At 33.2% G+C, this 26,245-nt stretch overlaps 4 protein-coding genes across 4 annotated transcripts; all 4 read right to left on the bottom strand.

The window, feature by feature from the left end:
• Positions 1 to 2,196: 2,196 nt before the first annotated feature.
• On the bottom strand, positions 2,197 to 4,196 carry LOC112039609 (protein MOS2). The gene is made up of 2 exons (XM_024072497.2): positions 2,669 to 4,196; positions 2,197 to 2,523 (listed from the first exon to the last, which is right to left on the bottom strand). Exon 1 carries the CDS (start codon positions 3,972 to 3,974, stop codon positions 2,679 to 2,681), a length of 1,296 nt encoding a protein of 431 aa, XP_023928265.2. The 5' UTR covers positions 3,975 to 4,196; the 3' UTR covers positions 2,197 to 2,523; positions 2,669 to 2,678.
• A 720-nt stretch (positions 4,197 to 4,916) lies between these two features.
• LOC136066200 (uncharacterized) lies at positions 4,917 to 5,225 on the bottom strand. The gene has a single exon (XM_065770114.1). The coding sequence runs from the start codon at positions 5,223 to 5,225 to the stop codon at positions 4,917 to 4,919; it is 309 nt and encodes a 102-aa protein (XP_065626186.1).
• Positions 5,226 to 12,417: 7,192 nt separating this feature from the next.
• On the bottom strand, positions 12,418 to 13,034 carry LOC136066208 (glycine-rich protein 5-like). Its single transcript, XM_065770162.1, has one exon. The coding sequence runs from the start codon at positions 12,952 to 12,954 to the stop codon at positions 12,598 to 12,600; it is 357 nt and encodes a 118-aa protein (XP_065626234.1). The 5' UTR covers positions 12,955 to 13,034; the 3' UTR covers positions 12,418 to 12,597.
• A 1,595-nt stretch (positions 13,035 to 14,629) lies between these two features.
• LOC112028170 (uncharacterized) lies at positions 14,630 to 15,370 on the bottom strand. The gene has a single exon (XM_024060833.2). The coding sequence runs from the start codon at positions 15,291 to 15,293 to the stop codon at positions 14,907 to 14,909; it is 387 nt and encodes a 128-aa protein (XP_023916601.1). The 5' UTR covers positions 15,294 to 15,370; the 3' UTR covers positions 14,630 to 14,906.
• Between the last annotated feature and the right edge of the window lie 10,875 nt (positions 15,371 to 26,245).

Raw genomic sequence — 26,245 nt, 5'->3', positions numbered from 1 at the left:
CATTTTCTATCCTACTTGTCCTAAATATACATGGACCATATCACCATAAGATAATTTCTTGCAAAATGTTTCAAAATGCACCACATGTCATGATGTCATCAGCTAGTACTAGTTAGCTGTAGGGAAAAAAAAAAAAAGAAAAAAAAAAAGGTATCATGAACTTGCATTTAATAAAATTTAAACAATTCAATTTGCTTAAATTTTGTTGAAAACACAATCCTTTCAAGATTTCATTATTTATATTTGTTTTACCATTATTTTTAACAATTGTGGCAATAAAAAATCTTACATGAGCAACTTGCACAAAAGCTATCTAAAACACCTCCTAATATGATATAAAACAGGTAAGAAACAATTTCAAATCAAGTTATAACAGTTAATGAACACAATACCGGAAGGGAAGAAAAGGTAGAAGACACAGACCTGTTCACATTCCTCTCTAGAAAAGCAATAAACTATCCCAGACTCATTATTTGAATAAGATTCTTGGATGAATTCAGCAATTTCATCAATCACCACCTTACCAACTGATGAATTTTGCCGCACCTATAGTTCAAGACAATATGATATCTCATAATTTATTAATACAAAACTATTGAAGGCAATATATAAACAAACACACCCGCTAAAAACTATACCATATAAAAGAGATTCGGCCTATTGACTGTGCTGACAAATTTAATACATTTAGGAGTGTGCAGCATATCCGTCAGATCAGTTTGGACCTTCTGTGTCACAGTTGCCTGAAAAACATATGACAAAGACATAAACTTACATAAACAACGGCGTATTAGAAATTAGAAATTGAAACTTTGGATGTTTTTCTTTAATGATGACCAAAAAAAAGAAAAATTGAAGACATACAGTCAAAGCAACCAAAGGAACATTAGGAAACTGAGTCCTGAGGATGCCAAGATTCTTATAGTCAGGTCGAAAGTCATGACCCCACTGACTACAACAATGTGCCTCCTGCAAAGTAAACCATATAATACACAACAGAGAGTTGCATAATAAATAAAATTACAAAATGGTTCTTGTGGTTGGGCCCAAATGATAGTTTGTGTCTTTCTAAAATTTTTACCATTCTGGTGCTTTTTGATCTTTACTTTTATAATATATTTTAATTAACTATCTACTTCGCTTTAATCATTGCTGTATTTGCAAAAGTGGTAGTGAGACTGTAGATCATTTGTTGCTGCATTATGAAATTGCCTGTGGAACTTTGGACTTTAATCTTTTATGTTTTGGGGTTCTGTGGATAATGTCCAAAAGTGTGGTTGGTTACATCAGGATGGAGGAATTGGTTTGGTAAACATTTTTCTTTTGTCTGGAATTTAGTTCCATTATGCCTATTATTGTTAAAGGGTGGACTTCTGTTTCATTCATCTCTCTTGACATTCATGCATCAAACTGCACTAGTCTTACCACACCATTGCAGGAGGAATTTGAAGAGCATGCAGAGAAAGCCAAGACCCTGCCAGAGAATACAACAAACGAAAACAAGCTTATTCAATATGTTCTCTACAAGCAAGCCACTGTTGGACCAGCGAACACCAGTAAGTACCTGAGCCAAATTGTATGCTCATTTTAACTCATTGTTATGCTATGTTTGGAAGTTTTGAGAGAGAGGAGAGTAGAGGAGAGTAGAGGAAAGGGGAGTAGTGGAGAGGAGAGTAAAGGAGAATGGTTATCCTCCACCTTGTTTGGATGTTTTTAAAATTAAGGGAAAGGAGAATAATTAGTCTTTTCACTTGTAATTTTGTTAATATGGTAAGGGTAAATTTAATAATTCATTTGGTCAAGCATTTTTATGCCCCACTCTCCCTCTAAATCTCTCCAATTTGGGAGAATTAAAAATGAGAGATTGGAAGGAGTTCAAACCCCTCCAAATCCCTCCCCCTCCTTCTTTAAAAAACTTTCAAACAAGGTAATTAAATTATTCTCCCTCCCTTTACTCTATTCTCCCCCTTTTTTAAACTCCCAAACAGGTTAGTCTTTGTACTCATGCTGCGTTATTAAAAAAGTCATGGCCTTTTGTATCTGATTTGCAGGCGGTCCTGGAATATTCAACTTGAGGGACAGAGAAAAGTGGGAGTGAAGAAGACTACTGTAGGCAAATGATCTGAGAGGTCTATGCTGCCCAACCTGAACAGCCCACTCACTTATACATATATATTCAAGCAGAAACAAAACAGCTCGAGCTAAACCAAAGCTTTGTTAAAGCAGGAACTGTAGTGGATTTCAAGGATTTGACCAGACATAATTTATAATCAAAAGAAACATACTTAGTACGAGTACAATTGCCATAACCACATCTAGTAGAAGTACCTGATAAACCTGATTCATTCAGAACACTCAGAAATAACTCATTACCAGTTTGAAAACTACAGATCATTATTTTCCATTCAATTTAAACATTTGAACACAGACATCAACAAGATATCAAGCATATGCGGCAGCTTCTTCCAGCAATATGTTTCACGTTGGTGATATAATCACTCATCGCTTCATCCTTAGATTTCCCTGGTAGAGAAAACGTTCAATTTTTCTTAGTATAGGCCACAATAACACAGAGCAACTAAATTAACTAGATTGTTGCAACTGATCAGTAAACCATTACCTTCAACAGAATAGGAATTTGATAACAAAAATTGTTTGAACTACTTACTAATAACATATCAATATCCGAGGTAGGTGGGATCCCCGATATACTCTGCAATTTGATCAAGCCGCACATTTACATGGTCATGGTTATTGCCATCCTGAACCACAGCAGTTTCTTGTTCTAAATCCTTGCTAACAAGATTTCCAAACACACCCTCATGCTTACCATACAAAACCAAAACAGGTCCCCCGCGGCGAGGCAGTGCAGTCTCAAGAAAGTCTTGTGACACGCCTTGGATTAACTCCCTACTCTCATCCATCGATACATCACACATTCTCGGTCCAACTACATCTACAACCTCCCCTTTCTTCAAGTACAATCTCCCCCCTTTCAAATCCTTGCTAATTATCCTAACCCGAATGTGACTCTTAAGCCAAGAAGCCTTAATGCTAGTGGTCTTTGTCGTTGTCGTTGTGGTTGTCTCCATCTTCCTCTTTTTCGACTTTGATGCTGCTTCTCTCAATTTTTTCAAGCAAATCTCCTCTTCTTTAGACCCCAATTCAGCAAGATGTTCGAGTCGAACTTGCACTTTCTCTTCACTCTTAGAGAGCTCCAAAACAACTTCAGACTTACTCTCCAATACCTTAACGATTCGACCCTTCAAACCCACATCTCTCCCTGCAATTACTCTAACGATTTTCCCAACAGCAAACCTAAATGGTTCATCCACCTTCTCGACAAACCCTAACCCGTGCTTCCCAGTGTGTCTCTTCTGTACAACAATTTCAACATCCTCTTTAGCGTTCTTCCCAATCCCTCTCCCTTCTTTCCATCCGTATCCGGCGAGCAAAGCCTTGCCAAAACCCTCAACCGGCGTATCGTCAAACTCTTGAAAACCGTTATCTTCAGGTAACCTCTGCAAATCATCCCTCAGCTTCTGTAGCAACATGTTCTCCACACCCGATCGCGGCGGCGGAGGCGGAGGCGGAGGCGGCAGTTCTTGCTCGTGGACGCCGTCGCCATTGGATTCGGATTTTGGAGCTTTGTTGTTGCGGATAGTGAGGCCGTAGGATATGGCAGTCTTGTCATCGAGGGAGTCAGGTGCCGCGGCCTCGAAGGAGAGTGACGGCGCAGCGGCGGCGGCGGAAGAGGAGATGGGGAGTTCGAGATTCTTCATGCGTTTGTGAGGTCTCCATTCGTTCTCGATGGGAGCGATTACTGGAATAGGTCTTTTGGGTTGGGTGGTTTTGGAAGAGGCGTCGAATTCGGTAATGAATTGAACTTGCTTGGAATCTTCGGAGGGTTTGATAATGGGTTTAGGTTTTAAAGAAGAAGAGGGCTTTTTGGATTGCAGAGAGAATTTCATCATCTTCTTCGAAATCACCTAGATCAATCGGTGTGAAGATCACGGAACAGCCCTTCTGCCGTCAATCGGTGTGACTGAATAAGAGAAACGAGAGAGAGAGAGATATATATATATATATAATATACCAGAGAGGAGTTGGCAGGGCGGCGGCTTCGACTGGTAATTTGGTGCCACCGTCCCGATTTTTTTTTTATGTTTTCAGATTTGAAATCAATCCATCCGGGGTGTTTTTTTTTTTTTTTTTTTTTTTTTTTTGNTATTAGCATTATCTCCTTTAAACCATCCATTATATCAGTTGGAGTTAATTCCATATACGTTTCAGCCTTTCCCATAAACTGTGGAACATAATCCCCATCTTCTCAAGTGTTACCTGATTTTTCGCTCTTTCCTTTCTCACTTATCACCATTGCACTAGGGTTTGCATGATTATCTTCTTCAGCTGCTGTTGCCCTTGACCCCTCAAATTGTACGTTTTCGTTCTCCAGCATCATGTCGCCCTGACCAAACTTGGTTCGTTCCATTCGTTGTCTTCCCCTACTCGCCTTCAACCAGTCTCCATACTAAAGTTGCACTTCCTTCCCAGACTTCATCAGCACAAAATAGTTGGCACAATGCTTGATATTGTGGCCTAATAAACCACAATAATGGCAAAACATTGACAATCTCTCATACTTGAAAGTGGTCCACGTCTTTTGGCTGTCTAAGCCAGCCAGGAATCCCTCTCAGCGAATCAGTTTGGCTATTGGAATGGCCACTTTAACCCTTATGAATAAATTCTACTCATCCTTGCTACGTCTCTTCTCCACCTCTTCTACCAATCTCTGTCGCAATAGTGGGACTAATTATGTTAATCAAAGCATCCCAAATTTGCACCCACAAGGATACCAAATCAAATCGGACATTCTTTGCCGTCATACCCAGTTTCCACTTGGGTAGCAGTAGCACCTAGTTATCAAAAGTCCATGGGCCACCCTTAAACACCCGCTCCAACTCAAACTCTGTCTTGAATTTGAACTGAAACAGATTTAGCCCTACTTCAACAATGTGCATTCCCTCATCCATTCCCCAAGCTCTTCGTAAAGTGTCTTGCATTGCCTTCTTATTAAAAGGCTTGCAAGCAAGAAACTTTCCAATCAAACTTAAAGCACAGCTCTCAATTTCTTCCTTACGCCCCTCGTCAGGAAGGGCAATGATTTCTTCTTCCTTCGATGTCAGCTTTATATTCTCTAAACTATCTATTATGTCCTCAGCCATGGTGAACTAAGTAAAAAGAAATAAAATTAGATGTAGACCCTTAGAAAGTCTAACGGAGGGAATAATCTCGTATTAGAACGAGAGAGAGAGAGCTCCTAGGACAAGAGAGAGAAAACTGTTCCCCGATACATTTTAAGATTTGATTCAAAGCCTGCACAACTTAGACCATAATTTGGAAGTCTCCCACAATATTGCCAAATAAATAAGTTGAGGTTTCTAATACCTCATGACATCTATGAGTTATTTTGATCAAAACTCATAACTAGTATTTTGTGGGTCACCCCAAAGGATTTTCTTATGGAAAATGAAAAATTGGTAGGACTTAAAAAAACAATTTCTTTCCATTTTTTTTCTCACCTCTTTTCTTCTAACCCAAAAAAAAAAAAAAAAAATTTTTTCTTCCCTTTCCCTCATCTCCTTTAACTCAACATAATTCTTGATCTATTAGTCCATGTATTATATGGTAAGGGATAAATTTTGCACGTGTAACTCCAAAAATTACTTATATCAGTTCATATAAAATTGTATAAATTAAAATTATTATTGTAACTGTATAAATATACACAATTACTATTCACATCCACATCTATTTTTCTAATATTGGCTTATCATATACACACAAAAAGAGAGAAAAAAAATGATTTGAGAGAGAAAAAAAATTGATAAAAATAAATATTTTAATGAAATATATAATCTATATATATAATAATAGGTGAAGTAGAGAGAAAATCCAATTAGATTTCAATTGGATTCTTAATTTTGCGCAATTTGTCTTAACCAAAACTAAAAAAAAAACCTAATTAGATTATAAATTTGACTTCAATTTTGTGTCATGTATCTTATCTAAATTTTCTAATTTTGTGCCCAAATAAATGATGCATTAACATTTAACACAGAAGTCAAGAAAACTACAATGATAATGCTCATTAGCCTAAGCAAGAACATCTTACCTGCACGCTTTTATGGAAATTATAAATTGAACTCCAATTTTGTGTCATGTATCTCATCTAAATTTTCTAATTTTTGTGCTAAAATAAATGATGTATTAACATTTAACATGGAAGCCAAGAAAACCACAATAATAATACTCATTGGCCTAAGCAAGAACATCTCACCTGCTCACTTTTATAGGTAATCTCAATAGAGTCTGGAGCTTTTCTAATCCCACAACTAGAACCAAGGAGTCCAACGAGAAAGACTATAAAACTAAAACATCATCTCCTCTTAATTCCATATCGTCATCCCATGTCTCTTCCTCTCTCAATCTCTACCAATTAGATTCACACATTACTCTCTCCTCCTTCTTACGGATTTCTCAGAGCAAGGTCGGGTTCAAACACAATGTTCAATTCTACTCTTCCTTACTTCACACTCTCATACATTAGCGCTTCATTGGCGCCTCCAAGAAGATTCCAAGCTCAATGATCCGTTTTTATTTTTTAATGTCCTTTTATATATTTTAAATAATAAAATGCAATATTCTTTTTTTTTATTCATTGTTTTATCTAATGCTATCCTATGTATGATAAACCAAAAAAAAAAAAAAAAACCAACAGCATTACTTAAATAATAAAATGAAATATATATTTTTTATTGTTTGATTTAATTCTATCATCCGTGTGATAAACCCAAAAAAACAAAAATAAAATAAAAACAAAAAAATTGGCCAATAGTATCATTACAATTAACCAGTCTCGTACGGTAGTACAGGGTTACGTACTAGTGTAAAATAAATAGTTTAATGTGAAATGCTTTTGAAAAATAGAAAAAATATATCATTACCCTAAAACATATAAAAAATTTTAGAATAAATATTACAACAAAAACTAATTACACCTGGCTTTCTTACGTGTCCAAAAAAAAAAAAAAATTATAAGTATCAAACTGAAAAAAATCATACAAAACACATGCAGCGGAAGCAAAAAAAAAAAAAAAAAAAACGGATCTACTTCAATTATGAAAGATAAACATGTAACCATGAATTCTAGAATCAAAGAATAGAAAGCGTACCTTTGGTGCAGTGAATTTCAAAACCAAACTTGAGAATACCTTCAATCTTCATCTTAATTCCACATGGTGCCCAAGATGTGTGGTCTCTCAATCAGTCTTTTGTACATAGATTCTCAAAGAAAAATCATTCTTCTTCTCCTTGTGGAGAAAAACTGAATTCTATTTCTTTTCATCTTACGTACGTTTAACCATTCTCATAGTTTCTTTATTTAATAACACTTATTAAATAATGACTGATTTCTAATTGGGTTAGCCTTTTGGGCCTACCCAATTAGGCTTTAGTTTGTGACTTGAGATGGGATCAAAGGGACCAATAAGACACTAGCTCCAATGGGTCTTGGGCTTTTCCGTCAACTCTTGACAAATCCAAAGTTATCATTAATTATATTCAATACCACTATAAGAATATAATTGCACTCTAAGCCTTATCTATAAATTATATCCCAAGACTTTATTATACATTCAACCTCTTCATTAAAATATTCGTAGTAATACAAAGTCATTAATATTGACTGCCACTTTGAAGATTACTACATCTTAATCCTTGAGTACCCAGTTTAATCCTTTATGTTATTCATAATATATTTATGAAATTCAATTCCATAAATATATACTTTAGTAACTCCTTACTAAAGTGGTTGTGTCCAACACTCTGAATAACCAAACTCATTAAACTTATCTCAAAGGAATATTTTATATTTCGGTTAAGAGATTATGAATTCCATCTTGAGAATATATGTTCCATCAACACTAAATGCGGCTGCCCAACATACTGAGGTTTTGACCATAACTTATAGATCTCACTCCTGATATATCAAAGCAACTTACATCTCATGATCAGGTCCATTATTCTCTCAGGATTTAGAGTTGATGTAAATAGAAGTTGTGAGATTTATTATTCAATTGATAGTCTTTAGGAGAATAATAAATCTCACAGCGGTTCAGTTCAATATGTCTTAACTCTTAAAACATATTAACATACCAACTAGAAGTCTCCACTTCCATGATCAAGACAAATCATCTTAGTTGATATGTTATAGTCTTCGCAGATGAAATACCCAATTTCATCACTGACTACGAACTAAAATTCTGAGTTTACAAAGAACTTGTGATTTATATCTTTCTATGACTTTTCACATAGATCACATACTATGCATCTCATGGACTAAGATAATGTCCCACTAGTTCATAAATAGTCTCATATAATTAAGCAACTCAATTATTCATGATATGCCAATAAATTGAATTTTAGGGCACAAACCCTAACATACGCATGCTCATGGCATGCATGCGTGTTACTTACTCAAAACCTAAACCCAGAAGCGAACAAGGTAGAAAATAGAGCATGGACTAAAACCCTAACTCTAGCAAACAAACATACATTTTAAGCATACCAAAACTTAAACCTAACCTAGAGAAAGCATATCAAAACATGTTTTAACAAACAAACAAAGCAATCAGAGAGATTTAAAGATAGAAAAGAAGTTAAAATTGAATACCTCACAAAAAGCTTTCCAGCTTGATTTTGGCCGTTCCCCTTAGTCAAATCTATCACAATTTAATAAAATATTGATTAGCAACGTTAAACTAAAAGGACTGGGGCCAGAAAAGGTCTCAATCAAACAAACTTGACTTGAGGATGTTTCGTGAAAACTCCCTTTTGATTCACTATTTTCTAGCGAATCTTAGGTTTTTCTGTGGGATTTCTGTCTGTTTTGAAAATGTACCATATAAGACTTTATATAATTGAAAAAAATAGGATTTAGAATGGCTCCCAGACAATGTGAGATTCATTCCAAACCTCAGTCATTATTGTAGAAAACTTGCATTTTTTATTCTTCTAAAACCCCAGTTGCGTACGCAGAACGCATGCTTTGGCCCGCATACGCAAGCCGCAACCCACATGCGCAAGTCAAGGGCCACTTTGGTCATTTTATTTTCAAAAATAGATTTTTGCTCATTTATAATGTTATATTTTTCATTTTAACACCCTTTAAGTCAATTTAATGTCTAATTGGGCTCTAAACTGGCATTGGCCTTAGAATTCGAGCATCATTGGAGAACGGGAGCCTGAGTCATAAGGGGTACAAAATACGATATCTACAGGTTGGGTTGTGAAATTTGTTTTTTTACCCCTCTTCCTAAATAAAACCCAAACTCTAAGTTCTCCTCATATAGGGTTTGGGTGCACACCACTACTTTAATTGTGCCACTTCAATTTTTGTTACATAAGAATTAATACATACACAACAAATTTTATAATTTTTATGGTAATAAACTATATAACATTACTTTTAATTTTATTATTCACTAATTACAATTTATCCAAAAAAAATTGTTAAATTTATTTTGCTACCCATATATTTCTGTACAGATGGGAGATAAATACAGTGGTCCCTACAGTGTTTGACGCTCGAGCTTGAGTGCTGCAATATTATCTTTGACTGAATAACCCACCTAAACAAATGAATGTGAAACCTAACACCTAAGCTGTGAAGCACTGTAGTACCATTTGATTGGATGGCATCTCTTTGGTCTTTACTACTGAGTCACGGACACTACAGAGTGATTGAATTCACACAATTGAGCAGAGCTTGCTGCCATTACCACTGCCAGAGCTAGAAAATTAAACATGGCAGTCCTACTGCCTATTTTAAGTAACAGTTGGTCACCTCATTAAATGCCATTTTACCAAACATAATAATATCTGTCAAGCACAACGTGTTCCATCTTCTTGTATTTTATGAGATGAGATCGAGATCTCATAAACTTTGTCAGGTGAAAGATATATGTGCATCACTTTATGCTGTCGGCCCTTCCTTTCAAGCTTGGTGCTACATTATCACAGGGTCGGAGAACACTCAAATCAAGTGTGATAGCAACTTGTGTCCAAAAAAAAAAAAAAAGTGTGATAGCAACTAGCAAAGTAGCAAGAGTCCTTAACTCCTGGAATTTGTGGCACCGCAAACCCCAACCAGATCGAGTAATTGAAAAAAATATTAAACAAATGGAGGAGTAAATGGCTCAATGAAATCAACATGAACGTATGTAGGTGCTCTATTAATATATCCAAGGTTTTGGTGCAACCATTTACTGTCATATTATTGTCTTAGCTGGTTTAACTGATCTACAGCTTGGTTTAATATATTAGCATGTTGGTTTTTTTGCCATCTGTTTCAATTTTTGTTCTACGGAAGGTGTAATCTTAATTTTGTTTCCTTAACTGAGTTTGGTATGGAATTGGTTGTCACATTAAATGTGTCGGATAGAGAAGATATAAATTAAAAGAGTATTTAATGTATATATAAATCTCAAAGAATTTGGTGTAGCTGTGTAGCCCCATGTTGCTAGCTACTATTAGGCAAGATGAAAGTTTAAATTTTAGAAGTTTAAGAACTTTTAACTTTTTTAAAAAAAGTCTTAATTATCAAAAATTAAAATTAATTCAGATTTGGATGTTATAAGAGTGTGTGTGTGTATATATATATAATAGGTTTCCATAATTTGAGACATCCTTGTATAAGCATTATTTATTTAAGATTTGGATCAATATCAAATTGATTCTCTAAACTTTATTTGAAATCGTAAACACCTAAACTTCAATAAATAATAAGATCACATCTTCTAGTACTGCCATTTCTTTAATGCAATGGATAGAAAATTGCATGTGATAGTATTTTTAAATTTAAATTAAATTTTTTTTGGTTGCTTTTACTCTTTTTAATAATTTTTCGGTTGATATGTAGATGATTTTTTTTTTTTAACTAAATTTTATAATGTTTTCCCTTTCAATTTACGAAATCAAACAGTACTTTAGAAAATCTTTTTGAAATCTAGTTTTGGTAATATTTAAATATGAAAAATACTCATTTCATATTTTTAACAAGAATTGAAAAGGTACATATAAGTACAACAATTTCAAAAACAAGTTGATAGGCCATTGGTGTTCAATTAGATATCAACCATTTGTCACAATTCAAGGGGAAAAAAAACGATGATAATGGATAAAATAAATATGTGTGCTTTGGAACTACCACCATTTCCATCAAAATTTTGAGAATAAATATCAACCATTTGTCTCTTATTTCTCGGCTTGTCCTTTTTTTTATGAATGAAAAACAAAATTTTCCAAATACAAAAAGGTGTATTTTATATACAAAGGAGTGTTACAGGGCAGGGTAACCCTCTTGGCTCTAAAGTAAGCCCTTCTCTAATTAAAAGCCCTTACTTTCCAAGCAGTTAGTAATTAATTTACTACTTAATAACATATAATTAAAAATGCGTACTGTAATAATTAATAAAAATGATATAATACGTTCCACCATTTTGGAGTTGCGTTTAAACTTTTTAGCCTGCATGCGCACGTTTGTCGTGATTACTCCATTTGTTTAAAAGGATTTTTTTTTTAATATATAAAATATTTTAGAGTATTTCTTCTAAAATTAACAATACTTCGGCTCCCAAAAAATAAAATCTTAGTTTGTTAGTGTCATTGCTCTAATATCATGTTAAGAATATAAAGTAAAAGAGAGAAATATTGAAATGTATATTCTGATAACACTTTACAATAGAGAGTCTTATATAGATTAAGTAGGTGTGAAGTACAAATAATATAAAGATACTACAAGTATAATATCCTGAGCTAAGCTCAATAAGCTAGGTTAAACTAAGCTATATACTAACACTACCTGTAAATTAAATATAAATTTTTGAGGGTAGAAGTGAGGCTTAATTAAGCTGTAGGGATCGCTTTCTGAATCGACGTTGCCTATTTGCCACTGACTGAGAAAAAACAAAAAGGCAACTTTGCTATGCATGGAAGCTCAAGCATTTTAGCGTGCATTTGGGAAGCACAAAATGTGCTTACACATGTTTGTGTTTCTCTTTTTTTTTTTTTTTTTTTAGCGTTTCCAAACGAAAAGTTTAAATTTTTTTCTAAATAGTGAAGATCTTATGATACTATTTATATATTTAAAAATTATTTTGTTACAGTATTTTTCAGTTTTCAGTTGTATCTAATCAAAGTAACTTTTTGGATTCTTTCGTAAACATCAAACATCAAAGCCAAAAAAAAAAAAAAAAAACCGAATATAGAAAATGTCACACAAAGCAATGTATTTCGATAATGTTTCAATTCGAAACGTTACAAGGCCATAAAAACCTAATTAAGTAACTCAAAGACTACAAATGGAAACACCTTTCAAACTATTATTTCTGACTACGTACGTAGACATAAGGAAACACAACAAAGTACCGAAAAAAACATCTGGTTCTCACACAACTAACTTAACTGCCAACACACTAAAAATAAGTTAAAAACACTAGTAAATCATAAGCTAAACTTAAATGCCAAACTTCAAGCTCAAGGTAATGGAAGAGCGCCGTTTCCACCTCCAGCGCCACCACCGGCTCCACCGCCAACACCACCACCCAAACCACCAAGACCACCTAGTCCACCTAAGCCAGATCCACCTCCAAGTCCTCCACCTAAGCCAGATCCATCTCCAAGCCCTCCACCTCCAAGCCCACCACCAATCCCAGCAGCTCCACCAACTCCACCAAAGGGAAGTCCATTACCGCCAAGTCCGGAATAGCCGCCAACCCCACCGAATGAGACAAAGTTGTTTTGGTCATCGAGGCCAGCATCACTTGGCGCAGTTCTTGCTGTAGTGTGGACTACAGCAAGAGCAAGAATCACCATGATACACAACCTTGTCATCTCTCTTCCTTTCTCAATCACTATCACTCTCTTTACTGTCGCTCTGTTTTAGAGTACCTGATGAAAACCACACTGCTGGGGGTCACATTTTATAGGCCAAAAGAGAAGTGGATGACAGTTGGAAGTAGTAAGTGAGGTTAAATGCGAGTTCAGAAGTTTGCTGTCCATGGCCGAGATTTTATGGTCGTCATCACAATATATTAAAGAATAAGCTTTGGAACCTTGTTTAGAGATGTTATACTCATCAACACAATTTCTAAAAAGCAAAAATGAAAGTAGTGCTTCAGTTTCTCTTCTTTTTAGAGAGGGTGAATTATGTGTACAGTAAAGTATGTGCACTAAACATTTTCTTAAATTAAAACTAAATATTTGATTATAACTTAAGTACTTAAGTCTAGAAGAAATAATAAATTTCATAATTTTTTTCTTAACTATAAAGATAATAGGTTATAAATGAAGTTCATAAAAAAAAAAAAGAAAAGTTATAAATGAAGAATCCGGTTAACAGTTGCCTTTAAGATATTTGTTAATTGATTATTTTATGAAATTTTTAATACTATTTTTATGAAAAATATAAAAAGTTGTCAAAAAAGTTAGTTTTCTTTTTTTTTTCTTTTCTTATAAAAAACTTCTAAAAATATTATATTTTCTAAATCAATGCTCTTATGACATCTATTAACTTTTTTCATAAATGAAGTATAATAAATGTAATGTTAGTATCTTTTTTATTGATACTAAAATGATAAAATTTCAATTATTATATGATGTTCGTTCCAAGATTTTTGATCTTTATCATCATATCAAAAAATCAATTAATTTTTAGTGTAGATGAAATTTAAATCTTAGATTTCTTATTTAACAGCAAGAGATTTATCCAATTAAGCTACTTAGAACTTATACGTTGTTTAGTGTTAGTCTTATGTCAAATGATGTTATATATTAATTACAATTTACCATTTCAAAAATATTATAAAATTGTATTGTGTATTTAATTTGAAAGATAATAATATATTTATTAATATTATCAGTGTACCATTTTTGTGGAGTATATTAGAATAATTAAACTTTATTTGAAGAAAAAAAAATGAAATAAACATCATTAAATCAGCCTCAATATCTTTCTAATAAAATGTATGATCAAGTTATTGTATATGCATCGAAGCTAAAAGGAGATGAATAATTGTGTACCTAACATTTTCACACATACACTACAATCAGGTTATTGTAACTCTTATTTATTAAGCCTGCTTGCACATGTTTGTTGTGATTGCTCTATAAATTTTGGATTTGGTTTACTTTCGGTACTTTTTTTATTTAAATTTTTTTTTTTTATTTTAAATATACAATAACAAGTAACAGTGAGTTTATATGCCAAATCCAAGTATTTTTTATATAAAATATTTTAGAGTATTTCTTCTAAAATGTTTATTTTTTTATCACCATACTTCGGCTCCCAAAAAACAAAATCTTGGTTCGTTACTGCCTGTAAATTAACAATAAATCTTTGAGAGTAGAAGTGGGACTTAATCTGTAGGGGATCGCTTTCTGAATCTCTGACTGAAAAAAAAAGGGGCAACTTTGCTATGCATGGAAGCTCAAGCATTTAGAGTCATGAAATGACTTTCTGAATTCTTTCGTAAACATCAAAGTGAAAAAAAGAAACGAAGATAGAAAATGTCACACAATAACGCAATGTACGTATTTCGATAATGTTTGAATACAGAAACGTTACAAGGCCATAAAATCCTAAGTAACTCAAAGACTACAAATGGAAGCACTTTTCAAATTATTATTTTTGAGTCTTTTGACTACGTACGTAGACATAAGGAAACGCAACAAAGTACTAAGACATATCGTTCTCACACAACTAACTTAACTGCCAACACACTAAATAAGTTAAAAACACTAGTAGTCGTAGATCATAAGCTAAATTTAAATGCCAAACTTCAAGCTCAAGGGAATGGAAGAACACCGTTCCCCCCTCCAACGCCACCACCGGCTCCACCGCCAACACCACCACCAAGACCACCCAAACCACCAAGACCACCGAGTCCACCTAAGCCAGATCCACCTCCAAGTCCTCCACCTAAGCCACCTCCACCTCCAAGTCCTCCACCTAAGCCACCTCCACCTCCACCTCCAAGTCCTCCACCAATCCCAGCAGCTCCACCAACTCCACCAAAGGGAAGTCCATTACCGCCAAGTCCGGAATAGCCGCCAACCCCACCGAATGAGACGAAGTTCTTTTGGTCGTCGAGGCCAGCATCACTTGGCACAGTTCTTGCTGTAGTGTGGACTACAGCGAGAGCAAGAATCACCATGATACACCACCTTGTCATCTTTCTTCCTCTCTCAATAATTATCACTCTCTCTCTTTTTACAGTCGCTCTGCTTTAGTACCTGATGAAACCACACTGCTGGGAGTCACTTTTTATAGGCCAAAAGAGAGTAGGGGACAGTTGGGAGTAGTAAATGAGATTAAATGCGAGTTCAGAAGTTTGCTGCCCATGGCCAAGATGTTATGCTCATCGGCACAATGTATTCAAGCATAAGCTTTGGAACCTTGTTTAGAGATGTATGACCTCCTTTGTACGTTGTGTTGACTAGTAGTCTAGCACCGTTGGGACAGGTTAAAGTAAGGAAAAGTCTAGCTGCACAAACTTTTCACAACTTTTTGACACATGACAAAATGTGATCGGAAAAAAAAAATGAGAGGCTATGTATATGTAATAGTTAACCATTTATAATTTTTTACGTTAAAGTTGTAGTAAAAAAAATTATGAAATAATTTGTGATCCTAAAAATGTTATTAAAATGAAGAGGAATGTCTATTACACACATGGTAGATACAACTTCTAAAAAATTAAATTTAAAATTGTGACTAGTCATAGTTTTGAAGTTTAAAATCATGACTTGCCGTCACAGTTCCCCTTATTTTTGGAGAGTATGTGTACTATGTGCATTAAGGGATGTGTACTGGAAAATTTCCTAAAATAAAACTAAATATTTCATTATAATTTAAATACTTAAGGCTAGAAGGAATAATAAACTTCACAATTTTTTTCTTAACTAAAAGGGTAATAGGTTATAAATGATGGATCCGGTTAATCGGTGTCTTTAGATAATTTGCTAATAAATTATTTTAAGAAAATTTTAATATCATTTTTATGAGAAATATAAAAATTTGTAAAAAAAACATTAGTTACTTTTTTCTTTCCCAAAAAAAATTTCTAAAAATATGTCTTAAATCAATACTCTTAAGGCATCCGTTATCTTCTCCCATAGATGAAGTATAATAAATGTAATGTTAGTGTCCTTTTTATAGATATTGATACAATAAAATTTCTATTTATGACGTCTACTCTAAGATTATTGTTTTTTATTATCATGTCAAAATACCAATGGTTTTTAGTGTAGGTGGAGTTTAAATCCAAGATTTTTTATTTAATAACAAGAAATTTAACCAATTGAGCTACTTAGAACCCATGCGATGTCTAGTGTTTGGCTTATTAGAAATAATGTTATATTAATTACAATTTACAATTGTATTACAAAATTATACTAATTGAACTTTATTTGAAGAAGAAAAAAAAAAGATAAAAAAACATCATTTAATCAGCCTCAATAATTTTCTAATAAAATGTATGATCACCTCAATATTTTTCTAATAAAATGTATGATCAGGTTATTGTATATGCATTGAAGCTAAAGAAGATCAATAATTCTAGTACTTAACACTTTTATATATACTTTTTCATAGTTGTCTGTTATTATTACATGAATCTATCATTTTTTCTCTACCACTCATAATCCACCATATAGAATAGTTGTGACGAAACATATAGTATAATATATACTAAAATCATTCCAAGATGATATCTATAACAATTGAAATTGATGATGTCATCTAATAATGTCATTTCATAAAGATTTTACAGATGTTATTGTTCTTTGATATACAATATTACAATTGTATCTAAATATATATATATATATATGTGGGGTTTTAATTAAAAAGCTATATGTATAACCAAAGAAGTTTGAGTTTTGGTTGAAATCATAATATTTTGCTTAATATTTTACCATATTAGCTTTTAAGTCCTCACAATTTTACACATCCTCACTATTTTAGTTATTTCTTATGTCAATTAGTTTGGTAAATAATAACTCCATAATTTCTTTCTATTTTTCCTTCTCTCCATCTCACAAAGCGAGCAATTAATTGATAACACCATAACTTTCTCTCTCCATCATTCTCTTTACCTCACAAAATTAGAATTTACCTGATTCCAATCATTAGTTGGCAAAAACTGCACTTTTCAAAACTAGTGTTAGCGTCATGTAAGAAATTCAAAACGTAAGAAGAAAACAAATCATACTTTTAACCATTGTTGTTCAAATGATTTATAAAGAATTTTTCACAACCAAATGTTGAATTATGAAGGAAATCTTCTTGTGTATAGCCTATTCCTTAGAAATCCTTTGATGGAGAGAACACAAACATTTTAAAATCTAAATTGGAGATCCTTTGGTAGACGACACCCTATTTTGTAACCAAGGAATTCATCAAAGGTAAAATTGCTATTTTGAAATATTCAATGAGTAAAAACGTTGTTTGAATCATTAGTTGAACAGGAATCTCACTCTAAAATATAATTGAGTTCAAAACAATCAAAATGACATATCAAAGGCAATGATCGGACCATCCAATCAAAACATCATTCCACATCAAGATTCAACAGTTAGTACCCATTCTTACACAATATAGTATAAACCATGCAATTATGAGTATTAATTATAATTCACCCTTAACTGAATTAATTAGATGTCAAAATCTCATTGATTTAATTTTTTTTGTTAGTAAAAAATTTCCCTCAAAAAAAAAAAGAAAAAGAAAAAGAAAAAAAGAAAAGAAAAGAGAAATTGAAAATCATTAACATAATGTTGATTTACATTTTTTTACATAAGTCATATATCCCAAATTTATTTGATCTCATTTACTCACTCACGTACTAAATGCCAAAATAGCCTACACAAATTATTTTAGACTTCTACAGTTATTTCATATCTCATTAACAAATTGGGCCACAAAAGAAACCATCATTATTATATAAGCCCAATATATATCTCATATTCCATGTCATTTTATTTCACAATTTGCCCCAAAACCGACCTAACGAGACCAATACATATACTTCATTCCATTTTATTCAAGGCCCGTGACTAACACTTTTTTCTTTTTTTTTTGATGAGTGAAAATTCTTTATTAACAAAGAAGAGCCCAAAATTGCAACTAGCTACTTGCTTCATCCCACACAATAGAGGCAAAACATGGGGGACAGCAGCCAAGATCAAAGGAAGCAAAAAAATTACATGACAAAGACCATTTTGCTAGAGAATGAGCTGCCATATTGGCTAATCTAGGGACCCAGGAGACAGAAACATTAGAAAGAGCAAATAGCAGGTTCTACATCTCAATAAATTTGGATCTAATTCTCCAAGGGAAAGCTTGACTTGGATTCATATGAGCATCACAACAAATCTTGGAGTCAGTCTTAATATAAATACCCTCAGTTTTCAACTTGGCTACCAACAAAGACCATCCTTCCTCTCCAATCTCTCATCACTGCAGCTATGAATGAAAATTTCAAACCAATTGCAGCATCCACATTAATTTTAATTGAGAATCGCCTAGAAGGTGACCAGGCATGAAGCAACTCTGTTGGTCTCATAGAAACCATCCCAGCAGATTTGGAGTTTTTGAATTCAGCAAGGAGCCTCCCAATTCTGGAAGATAAATTTGTTGGAAAATCTGGTTTTGTATCTAATACAAAACACATAGCAGAAGCAACAATCACGGATCTACTTCATTCATGAGAGATAACATGTAACCTTGAATTCTAAAACAAAGAATAGAAAGTGTACCTTGGTGCGATGAAATTCAAAACCAAACTTGAGAATACTTGGGAAAATTTTTAATCTTCACTCCAATTCCACTTGATGTCCAAGAAGTGTGGTCTCTCAATCAGTTTCTAAGGAGAGAATTAAAAGAGTGTCTAACACCCACATACAAACCATTTCATGTCTTTTGATCTTAATGAAAGACTCATATGAAAAGATTTATAAAATTCTGCATGTTTCTCTCCTTATATATAACTAATTATCTAATTGGGCTAGCCTTTTGGGTATTTCCAATTGGGCGTAAGTGTGTGGCTTGGGGTAGGACTAAAAGGGACCAATAAGACACTAGCTCTAATGGGCCTTGGGCTTTTCTGTCAACTCTTGACAAGTTCAAAGTTACCATTAACTATATTTAATACCATTATAAAAATATAGTTGCACTCTAGACCTTATGTATAAATTATATCCCAAGACTTTATTATACATGCAACTCCTTTATTAAAATATTCGTAGTAATACAAAGTCATAAATATAAACTGCCACTTTGAAGATTACTACATCTTAATCCTTGAGTACCCGGTTTAATCCTTTATGTTATTCATCTTATATTTATGAAATCTAATTCCATAAATATATACTTTAGTAACTCCTTACTAAAGTGGTTGGACCAACACTCTGAATAACCAAACCCATTAAACTTATCTCAAGACAATATTTTATATTTCCGTTAAAAGATTATGAATTCCATCTTGAGAATATATGTTCCATTAACATTAAATGTGGTTGCCCAACATATTGAGGTTTTGACCGTAACTTATAGACCTCACTCCTGATATATCAAAGTAACCTACATCTCATGATCAGGTCAATTATTCTTTTAGGATTTAGAGTTGATGTAAATAGAAGTTGTGAGATTTATTATTCATTTGATAGTTATTAGGAGAATAATAAATCTCACAGCGGTCTAGTTCAATATGTTTTAACTCTTAAAACATATCAACATATCAACTAGAAGTCTCCACTTCCATGATCAAGACAAATTGAATGAGCTCTAAGGTTGAAGAAAACCCAAGATCATCTTACCTTACACCCCATTGACTATTGAACCATAAAACCTTTGTCATCGGTCATAGAGCAAAAAGTTGGATTGAGGACTCGACTTTTGCCTCACAAAGGGGACATAGCTCATCTCCAATTTCAAAAAATCTAGCTAAATTGGCTTTAGTAGTCAAGCATTCAGCAGCAATTCTCCAGATTAGCATTTTAAGCCTTCTATGAAGATTGGATTTTCAAATTTGATTCCAGAGTGGCTCAGAGGATTGACTGGATTAGAAACCCCAACAAATCTCCAATGCTTGTGGGGGTCCAAGTCCACCCATCCTCAATAACACAAGAAGATAACGGAATATTTAAAATTAATTCAATTTCTGAATCCTCAAACCATTGCTTCAGCTTGTGAATATCCCAAGCATTATGATTAAAATTTAGAAGCTGAGAAACTAGTAGTATCTCATCCAGATTAACCCCAGCTTTGGGCTTAGGAATAAATCCCTGAAGATCTGGAATCCAAGGGTCATCCCAAATTCTTATGGTATTGCCATCACCAACAATCATACAAGCTGCATTAGAGAAGATGCGCTTTACTCCTTCTAAACTTTTCTAGATTGGAGAAGAGTTACCTGGAGAGAGATGAGAAAGCCAATTGTGTCTGACTTTGTATTTAGCTCTAAGAGCATTAACACAAAGACAATTCTTTCCAGACAATATCCACTAGGCAAGTTTTGATAGAAGGGCTAGGTTGAACTCCCATGACTTCTTGAAGCCCAAACCACCTTCCTTTAAAGGTCTACAGAGAGAAGACCAAGAAATAGGAGTCCAATAATGTCTTGACTTCGTTTTAGGATTCCACCAAAACCTTCAGACCACTGAATCCAGTTGGTCACACAAATTCTTGGGGAATTGTAAGGCAGCCATTGTGTATGTTGGAATGGACTGTGTTACTAATTTGATTAGAGTGACTCTTCCCGCCCAAGATAAATTTTAACTTTTCTAGCCACTGAAAACAAAGGGACACCAAGATAGGTGGTGCACTAAGGGAGAGAATTGAGACCCCACCAACATTTTATTTGGTTGAGAAGCTGAGAGCTAACACCTTTAGAGGGGAAGACACTAGATTTCTCCACACTAATTAATTGACTAGACCAAGAATAGTATTTTTCAAAGCACATTTTGAGAGAGGCAAACTTAGAAATCTTAGCTTTGCAGAAAAGGATAACATCATCTGCATAGCGTAGCTTTGAAATAGCAAGAGCAGTGTAGGCCACTTTCATTGGAGATATGTTTTTCCGATCCACCTCTCTATTGATCAACCTTATAAGAACCTCACTGCCTAAAATGAATAGGTATGGAGAGAGAGGATCCCCCTGTCTGAGGCCATGACTAGGAACAAAGCTTGGAGAAATTCCGCTATATAGCAGCAAGGAATATTGAATAGTGGAGATGCATTGAAATATTAAATTAGAGAATTTTTCACTAAACCAAAAGCTTTAAGCACCCTTGTGGGCATAAGGGGGGAGTTGCCACCTAGTTTTTGCAATGGTCAAGGAACCATATATATGGTGTCCTTTCAAGGAAGGACCATTGATCTTAATACTAGAGATATGGGTTTGAAGTTTAGGTATGCTCCTAGGTAGGTGTTAGGCACTCAAGATTGCCCAACCCTAAGGTTGGCCTCCCATCATTTTGTTTTATGTCTTAACCTCATTAAAAATGTTTTCAATACTTGTATTTATACACACACACACACATCTAAGCATGCAACATGGCATCATTCATCCCAAATTAAACAACATACGTATCTATCCATAAAGCATAGGAAACCAAACCACACATAGCCCTAACATTCATCTAACCATGGCATCACAACATTAACATAAACCCTAGTGTCATACATCTAAGCATGCTCCATCATATCATACCAAGGTAGCAAAGTAGGCATGGCGAGCAAATCATGGATCATCACATGTACCCCAAAACATTTATGACATGAAATCACTCATCAAACAAGTATATTCATCTCTATCATCAAAATAAGACCATAACACAAATGCATGAACATTTCTAATGTATGACTTACCTTTTACTTACCTTACAGCAACTCAACACCTATGGCATCACGCATAAGCATATGAATGCATGATCATGGCATTGAAACTAAGAAACCCTAATCTAAACATGTTAAAGACAAACAAGGATGTGAACAAAGCAAACAGAAACTTATGGAGCATAAAACATATGACAAGAAGCTAAACAGAACAAACATGTGAAAGTAGAAGCAACAGACAAATAAAATTAGGGTTTTTGGGCTATGGCTTGTGCACGTAAGAACAAGCTCTCATGCGCNTATGCCATGCCTTTGGCCTACGTACGCAGGCTACTACCCATGTATGTGGGCTGAGGACAACTTTGGTCATTTTATTTCCAAAAATAGATTTTTACTCATTTAAAAGTTTATATTTTCCATTTTAACACTCTTCAAGTCAATTTGATATCTGATTGGGCTTTAAACTAGCCTTGGGCTTAGAGTTTGGGCATCATTGGGGAATGGGGCCTGAGTCGTAAGGGGTAAAAAACGTGGTGTCTATATACCTCTGGTAGTAAGATCAATGGTCCGTCTCCTCGAAGGGACACATATATATATGGTTCCTAGACCATTGCAAAAACTAGGTGCAATCCCCCCTCCCCCCTCCATTGTGCGCACACCATGTATGGCTATATATATTATGAAAATGAGGGTTTGGAAAGGCTCCTAGACAATGTGGGATTCATTCTAAAACTCAGTCTTTAATGCAAAAAATAGCATATCTACTGCATCTGAAACCCTACCTACGCGCACAGACTCTTGCTTGCATACGTAGGCTCTTATGTTGTGTAGACACTCAATTTTACACCCATAATTTAATCTTGGAAAATGGCTAGAATGACCATTTCATATACCCAAAAAATCATATTTGCATTACATGCATTAATTCATTCATTGCATATCATAAAAATGATCTTGAAATTCTAACGATCACAATGGTATGCCCAATTCTCAAATCAGACCATTGGATTAAAGATATCACAAGATCAAATGTTCATGATCTACATGCATTATGTATGAGTAAAGCTGATCACATGTGATTAATTTAAATTAATTTTGATTGGTTAAACAATTAAAATTAATTATATAATTTTGTGATTGGTTGTTGGTTTTGTCAAAAATAAGCCTGCTTGCATGCGAATAAAATAGATAATTAGATATCAATGGAATTGTTGATAATTAAGTCTATTTAGAATATTTATCTATCAGATAATTACTACTTTAAAGACCTGATTATCAAGATCAAAGTGATTAATTTTAGAATACGAGTTAAAAACATGTCTAGGTGCAATTCTCAACTCCAAAATCCTTAAAAAAGAGTCCAAGTTGAACCAAAATTGGAAGTGGGTTTTAGCACACAAGAGGGCCAATCGGCACTCTTTGATAACGACGCAGCTAAGAAACCCTCTGATTAAGATAAAACACATCTATTTCAAATTTTGGGGATAACAACGCAGTCTAATTTGTATATGATCTTATTCAACTTATTTTTTAAGCATCCAACCTCTATAAATTGAGGAAAAACATCAGAAATCAGGGCCCTTCTTTTTCTAACTTCTTTGCTCCCCTTACATTAAAGACGTTCTAGAAGCCTTGGCTTTAAGAATTTCTTTTTGTAATTAAATATATTTTAGATCTCAAAGAAGTTAAACTTCTTTGATTTCTAAAGTATTCTTTTATTGAAGGGTACATTCATGCAAGTAGGTATTTAATCTCATTCTTGTGTTTATTTTTCTCTTTCTTAATTGATATATGTGTGTTGTTGATTGCATGGTTTTCATGGATATATGTTTGATTTCATTGTCAATACAATCTTGTTCATACTTTATATATACCATTTTCACATGTTTAGTTGGATTTTTCTTTAGTTGATTAAAATGCTTATGATTTAGTTCTTCTTTAAATTTCAAGATCTACAATTAATCTTTAAAACTTAAAAAATTAAAAAATTAAAAAAAAAAAACTGTATTTTCATTAAATACAGATTTGAATTTTTTTTTTATGAATCAAAAACATATCTGTATTTTCGTTAAATACAAATTTGAAATTTTTTTTGAATCAAAAACAGATCTGTATTTTCATTAAATATAGATCTGAAATTTTTTCTGAATAAAAAACTGATCTGTATTTTCATTAAATACATATTTGAAATTTTTTCTAAATAAAAGAAAACTGGTTTGAAATTTTTTGTACATAAAAAATTGATCTGTATTTTCATTAAATACGGATCTAAAATTTTTTCTGAATATAAAAATTGATCTGTATTTTCATTAAATACAGATTTGAATTTTTTTATACTAAAAAATGTTTTTCTTCTTAAATAAAAATTGCATATATTGAATTTTTTAAAGAGTGAATTAACATTGAATTTAGGGAGTTCAATATGTCATTGTAATTTCATGCATCATTTAAATGGGTATATAAATGGTCATTTAGAGTCTAAAAGACTAGACTTCGTTTAGGCAAAATGGGTGTCTAACACCTTCCCATTCTGTAATCTAACCCCCGAATCTAGATTTTGGTTCGTAGATAGTGCTTTATCTTTTCTTTTAGATTGTAAACTAGGAAATAAAGCCTTGTAATTTTCATTTCTTCGATTGTAATCTAGGAAACAAAGCTTTGTAATCTTTTACTAGATTGTAATTTAGGAGACAAGGCCTTGTATATTTCATTTATTAGATTGCAATTCATTTAAATAAATGAGAAGTTGTATTATTCCAATATGTATCATATGTAATTCTTTTTTTTCTTTTTCTTTTGTTCTTTTTGTAACAAAAAATAGGTTGCAACTCCACACTTAATCCTGAAAAGGGAAGGTGCTGATGCCTCAACCTTTTTCTGAGAACCAGTTTTGCCCAGTCTCTCATAATGGCAACTCCACAATAATGGAAAATTTTTTTTTGATTTGTTTTCTTCACCAATAAATATTCCAAAAAAAAAAAACAAAGTGTAAATTAATAGATCTTAAGTAGCTTTTTAAATTTTACTAGTGTGCTTGGCAAGCATAAAAAACCTCTTTTTAGCTTTATTTTGATGGCATAAAGAAAAAAAAAAGGCTTTTTCCATAATTTTTTTATACTATTTTATGTAAATAAATAAATAAGCTCATCTAATCACACATTTTAAAAATTCACTTTCTGCTTATATAATGAAATAAACTGTTAAAAAATCTATAAATTTTACTACATAAAACTAACAAATTGATGTGTCAATAAATGTATTTGGTTGACTTTAACCGCACCATTTAATCAATAGAAAGAAATGCTATGTCTATAACATTTTCACAACATTTTCCTAACAAATTATAGACGGTAAATTGTTATTGATTTTAATTTAAACATACATCTAAATTTATTTTCTTCTCACCTATAACAACTCGTAACAATTTGCCACTTACAATTTGTGGTGAAAATATTACGAATATAAGATTTCTCATCAACAAACGCTATAAATTATTTTTTTGATTAGTAACACATTTGATAAAGGATATTTTTAGAAGATATTTATAATATTCTCTAACATCACTTATTCAATAAAAAGTTTGTAATATTCTATTGAGGATTAAAAAAAAAAGTGACCATTGTCAATTAGCAAAAAGCTAAGCTTAAAAAAAAAAAAAAAAAAAAAAAAGACTGTAGGAATCCCCATTTTCAATTAGATCACTGTTCCTTTCTTCCTCATGTGTTTAATGATGCAGCCACCAATTGTTACTCTCAAAATAGCAGTATCCCATTATTGTGGGGTTTCACTTTTTTTGGGGTTCAATTTCTTTCTAAGTATGTTACAACCCAATAAGTTTGATGGTGTTTGTGATGCACTATCCTACGCTTGAAAATGTGCTTCATAATTGTTTATTTACGAGACATCTTACTATTACTGAAATGAGTCATAATTTTCATAGTTTTCAATTCAAAAAGAGCTTTCCAAACTTTAGAATTAATTGCAGATTGGATTAGCAATGTTTTGAAATTCTATCAATACACTCTGTTTCTCATAAGGTAAGCTAAGTTTTTGCTCATACTATTTTGGATTCCAGTTTTTGCTCATACTGTTTTGGATTCCAAGAGTCCTGTTGCCTCACCTTGCTATTTTCACCATATTGGATTGTGTACAAGTATTAGAGGGAGAAAGAGAGAGAGAGGAAACATACCAATAATCACTATCCAAATTTTTAATAGTTTGGTTTCTAGTTCTAGGAACCAGAGTGGAAATCAGACCTCCAGGGTACCAACAAGGCATCTCTTTTTC

The sequence above is a fragment of the Quercus suber genome, unplaced genomic scaffold (assembly GCF_002906115.3).
Source record: "Quercus suber isolate HL8 unplaced genomic scaffold, Cork oak 2.0 scaffold_3B, whole genome shotgun sequence".
Classification (NCBI taxonomy): Eukaryota; Viridiplantae; Streptophyta; class Magnoliopsida; order Fagales; family Fagaceae; genus Quercus; species Quercus suber.
The sequence above is the reverse complement of the archived record's forward strand: the minus strand, read 5'-3'. Positions and strand labels throughout refer to the sequence as shown.

Coding starts and splice junctions, on each gene's coding strand:
- LOC136066200 (XM_065770114.1), bottom strand. CDS start 5,225: ATGGCTGAGGACATAATAGATAGTTTAGAGAATATAAAGCTGACATCG.
- LOC136066208 (XM_065770162.1), bottom strand. CDS start 12,954: ATGACAAGGTTGTGTATCATGGTGATTCTTGCTCTTGCTGTAGTCCAC.
- LOC112028170 (XM_024060833.2), bottom strand. CDS start 15,293: ATGACAAGGTGGTGTATCATGGTGATTCTTGCTCTCGCTGTAGTCCAC.
- LOC112039609 (XM_024072497.2), bottom strand. CDS start 3,974: ATGATGAAATTCTCTCTGCAATCCAAAAAGCCCTCTTCTTCTTTAAAA.